Source organism: Nerophis lumbriciformis, linkage group LG39 (genome assembly GCF_033978685.3).
Source record: "Nerophis lumbriciformis linkage group LG39, RoL_Nlum_v2.1, whole genome shotgun sequence".
Classification (NCBI taxonomy): domain Eukaryota; kingdom Metazoa; phylum Chordata; class Actinopteri; order Syngnathiformes; family Syngnathidae; genus Nerophis; species Nerophis lumbriciformis.
Genome location: NC_084586.2, coordinates 23,070,001 through 23,073,178, shown reverse-complemented (window position 1 = coordinate 23,073,178; position 3,178 = coordinate 23,070,001). Strand labels below are relative to the sequence as shown.

Below are 3,178 nucleotides of genomic sequence, written 5' to 3'. Positions count from 1 at the left end.
ACCCCAGAGGAGACCTGTCGTCCCCCAAAGGAAACCTGTAATCACTCAGAGGAGACCTGTAGTTACCCAGAGGAGACCTGTAGTCCCCCAGAGGAGACCTGTAGTCACCCAGAGGAGACCTGTAGTCACACAGAGGAGACCTTTGGTCACCCAGAGGAGACCTGTAGTTACCCAGAGAAGACCTGTAGTCACCCAGAGGAGACCTGTAGTCGCCCAGAGGAGACCTGTCGTCTCCCTAAGGAGACCTGTAATCACCCAGAGGAGACCTGTAGTTACCCAGAGGAGACCATTGGTCACCCAGAGGAGACCTGTAGTCACCCAGAGGAGACCTGTAATCACCCAGAGGAGACCATTGGTCACCCATAGGAGACCTTTGGTCACCCAGAGGAGACCTTTGGTCACCCAGAGGAGACCTGTCGTCCCCCAAAGGAGACCTATCGGCCCCCAAAGGAGACCTGTAGTCACCCAGAGGAGACGTGTAGTCACCCAGAGGAGACCTATAGTTCCCCAGAGGAGACCTGTAGTCCCCCAAAGGAGACCTGTAGTTACCCAAAGGAGACGTGTAGTCCCCCAGAGGAGACCTTTGGTCACCCAGAGTAGACCTGTAGTCCCCCAAAGGAGACCTGTAGTTACCTAAAGGAGACGTGTAGTCACCCAGAGGAGACCTATAGTCACCCAGAGGAGACTTTTGGTCCCCCAGAGGAGACCTGTAGTCACCCAGAGGAGACATGTAGTCCCCCAAAGGAGACCTGTAGTTACCCAGAGAAGACCTGTAGTCCCCCAGAGGAGACCTGTAGTCACCCAGAGGAGACCTGTAGTCACACAGAGGAGACCTTTGGTCACCCAGAGGAGACCTGTAGTTACCCAGAGAAGACCTGTAGTCCCCCAGAGGAGACCTGTAGTCACCCAGAGGAGACCTGTAGTCACACAGAGGAGACCTTTGGTCACCCAGAGGAGACCTGTAGTTACCCAGAGAAGACCTGTAATCACCCAGAGGAGACCTGTAGTTACCCAGAGGAGACCATTGGTCACCCAGAGGAGACCTGTAGTCACCCAGAGGAGACCTGTAATCACCCAGAGGAGACCATTGGTCACCCATAGGAGACCTTTGGTCACCCAGAGGAGACCTTTGGTCACCCAGAGGAGACCTGTCGTCCCCCAAAGGAGACCGATCGGCCCCCAAAGGAGACCTGTAGTCACCCAGAGGAGACGTGTAGTCACCCAGAGGAGACCTATAGTCCCCCAGAGGAGACCTTTGGTCACCCAGAGGAGACCTGTAGTCCCCCAAAGGAGACCTGTAGTTACCCAAAGGAGACGTGTAGTCACCCAGAGGAGACCTTTGGTCACCCAGAGTAGACCTGTAGTCCCCCAAAGGAGACCTGTAGTTACCCAAAGGAGACGTGTAGTCACCCAGAGGAGACCTATAGTCACCCAGAGGAGACTTTTGGTCCCCCAGAGGAGACCTGTAGTCACCCAGAGGAGACATGTAGTCCCCCAAAGGAGACCTGTAGTTACCCAAAGGAGACCTGTAGTCACCCAGAGGAGACGCCAGAGGAGACCTGTAGTCACCCAGAGGAGACGCCAGAGGAGACCTGTAGTCACCCAGAGGAGACCTGTAGTCACCCAGAGGAGACCTTTGGTCACCCAGAGGATACATGTAGTCCCTCAGAGGAGACCTGTAGACACCCAGAGGATACTTTTGGTCACCCAGAGGAGACGCCAGAGGAGACCTGTAGTCCCCCAGAGGATACATGTAGTCCCCCATATATATATATATATATATATATATATATGTATATATATATATATATATATATATATATATATATATATATATATATATATATATATGTATGCTGACAAAGTGTGGTCACTAAACTGTATGAGTTTATTTGTTTATGAGTGTTTGTCTTTGAGGAGGAAGATGAGGTGTGTTTATTCCAGGGAATCCCCATCAGATTTTCTCTTTAAAAAAAACCTCACTTGACTGTGTGAACATGTTTTGTTCCTATTTCACAACAAGACCCCCTGCATGGATCAGGGAATAAAAAAGTACACCGATGGAAAAATCTGCTCATCGACTCCAGTCCGGTTGGCACATTCCTCTCATCTTTGGTCCAGGAATGTTTACAAGTGGTCTCCACTGTTGGACCGGATTATTTAGTTTGCAGAGTGATGATGTCACAGCAAAACATGTCTTCTCCACATTTCATCACACATGTTGTGGTTTGGCCCGAGAGCACAACTTCTCTTTTCTTGTCCCACTTCTCTCTGAAAAAGAAGAAAAAAAGAGTGTGGAATCACATAAATATTTCCTCTCATGCAAGAGAGAGAGAGAGAGAGAGAGAGAGAGAGAGAGAGAGAGAGAGAGAGCGAGAGAGAGAGAGAGAGAGAGAAGGAAGGAGCACCTCCTCGCTCGACCACACTGGAGCTGTTTGTCAACTCTCCTCCTGCTGTCATGGAGCTGCTGGTCCAGATGTTCCCCTGAGGGAGCGAGGCGAGGCAAACCTGAGCTGAGGTGAGCGGAGGACTGCAGGCTGGACATGGAGCTCGTCCGTCTTCTCTTTGTCTGCGTCCTGCAGGCTCAGCTGGGGACTTTGTGGGGCGCAACGCCTGAAGGTAAGCACACCCACTCCCAGCTTGTCCTTCTGCATGTTTGTGAAGCTCTGCAGACTTCTCTGCGGGTTTACACGTAGGAAGAGAAAGAAAAGGCGCAGGATTACGTTGCCAACAATGTTCCTCCGCTTCTTGGCCGCACATGTTGGGATCATTTGGCAGCCAAACATTTCCCTGCTGCTCTTCTAGCAGGTGACTTTCATGCCAACATCTAATCAGCAAGTTGATCTTAGCACCATGTGTACTACTTCCTCTTCTAGCACCATGTGTACTACTTCCTCTTCTAGCACCATGTGTACTACTTCCTCTTCTAGCACCATGTGTACTACTTCCTCTTCTAGCACCATGTGTACTACTTCCTCTTCTAGCACCATGTGTACTACTTCCTCTTCTAGCACCATGTGTACTACTTCCTCTTCTAGCACCATGTGTACTACTTCCTCTTCTCCTTAGAGATACTTTATTTTTAGCCAGGCCCCGTTCTCCTTCTGCTCCTCAAACACTGCTCCACTTTCTTTCTCTGGCCTCTCCTGTGGTCTCCTCGCCCCCACCAACACCACCA

The 3,178-nt window shown here is 50.7% G+C and overlaps 1 protein-coding gene across 1 annotated transcript in view; it reads left to right on the top strand.

Moving 5' to 3' along the window:
• The first annotated feature begins 2,432 nt into the window (after positions 1 to 2,432).
• Positions 2,433 to 3,178, top strand: part of LOC133577722 (plexin domain-containing protein 1-like) — a 34,687-nt gene continuing 33,941 nt past the window's right edge. Inside the window, exon 1 of the mRNA XM_061931708.2 lies at positions 2,433 to 2,619. Coding sequence (XP_061787692.1) covers positions 2,544 to 2,619 — 76 coding nt within the window. The 5' untranslated portion in view covers positions 2,433 to 2,543. The remainder of the gene's footprint in view (positions 2,620 to 3,178) is intronic.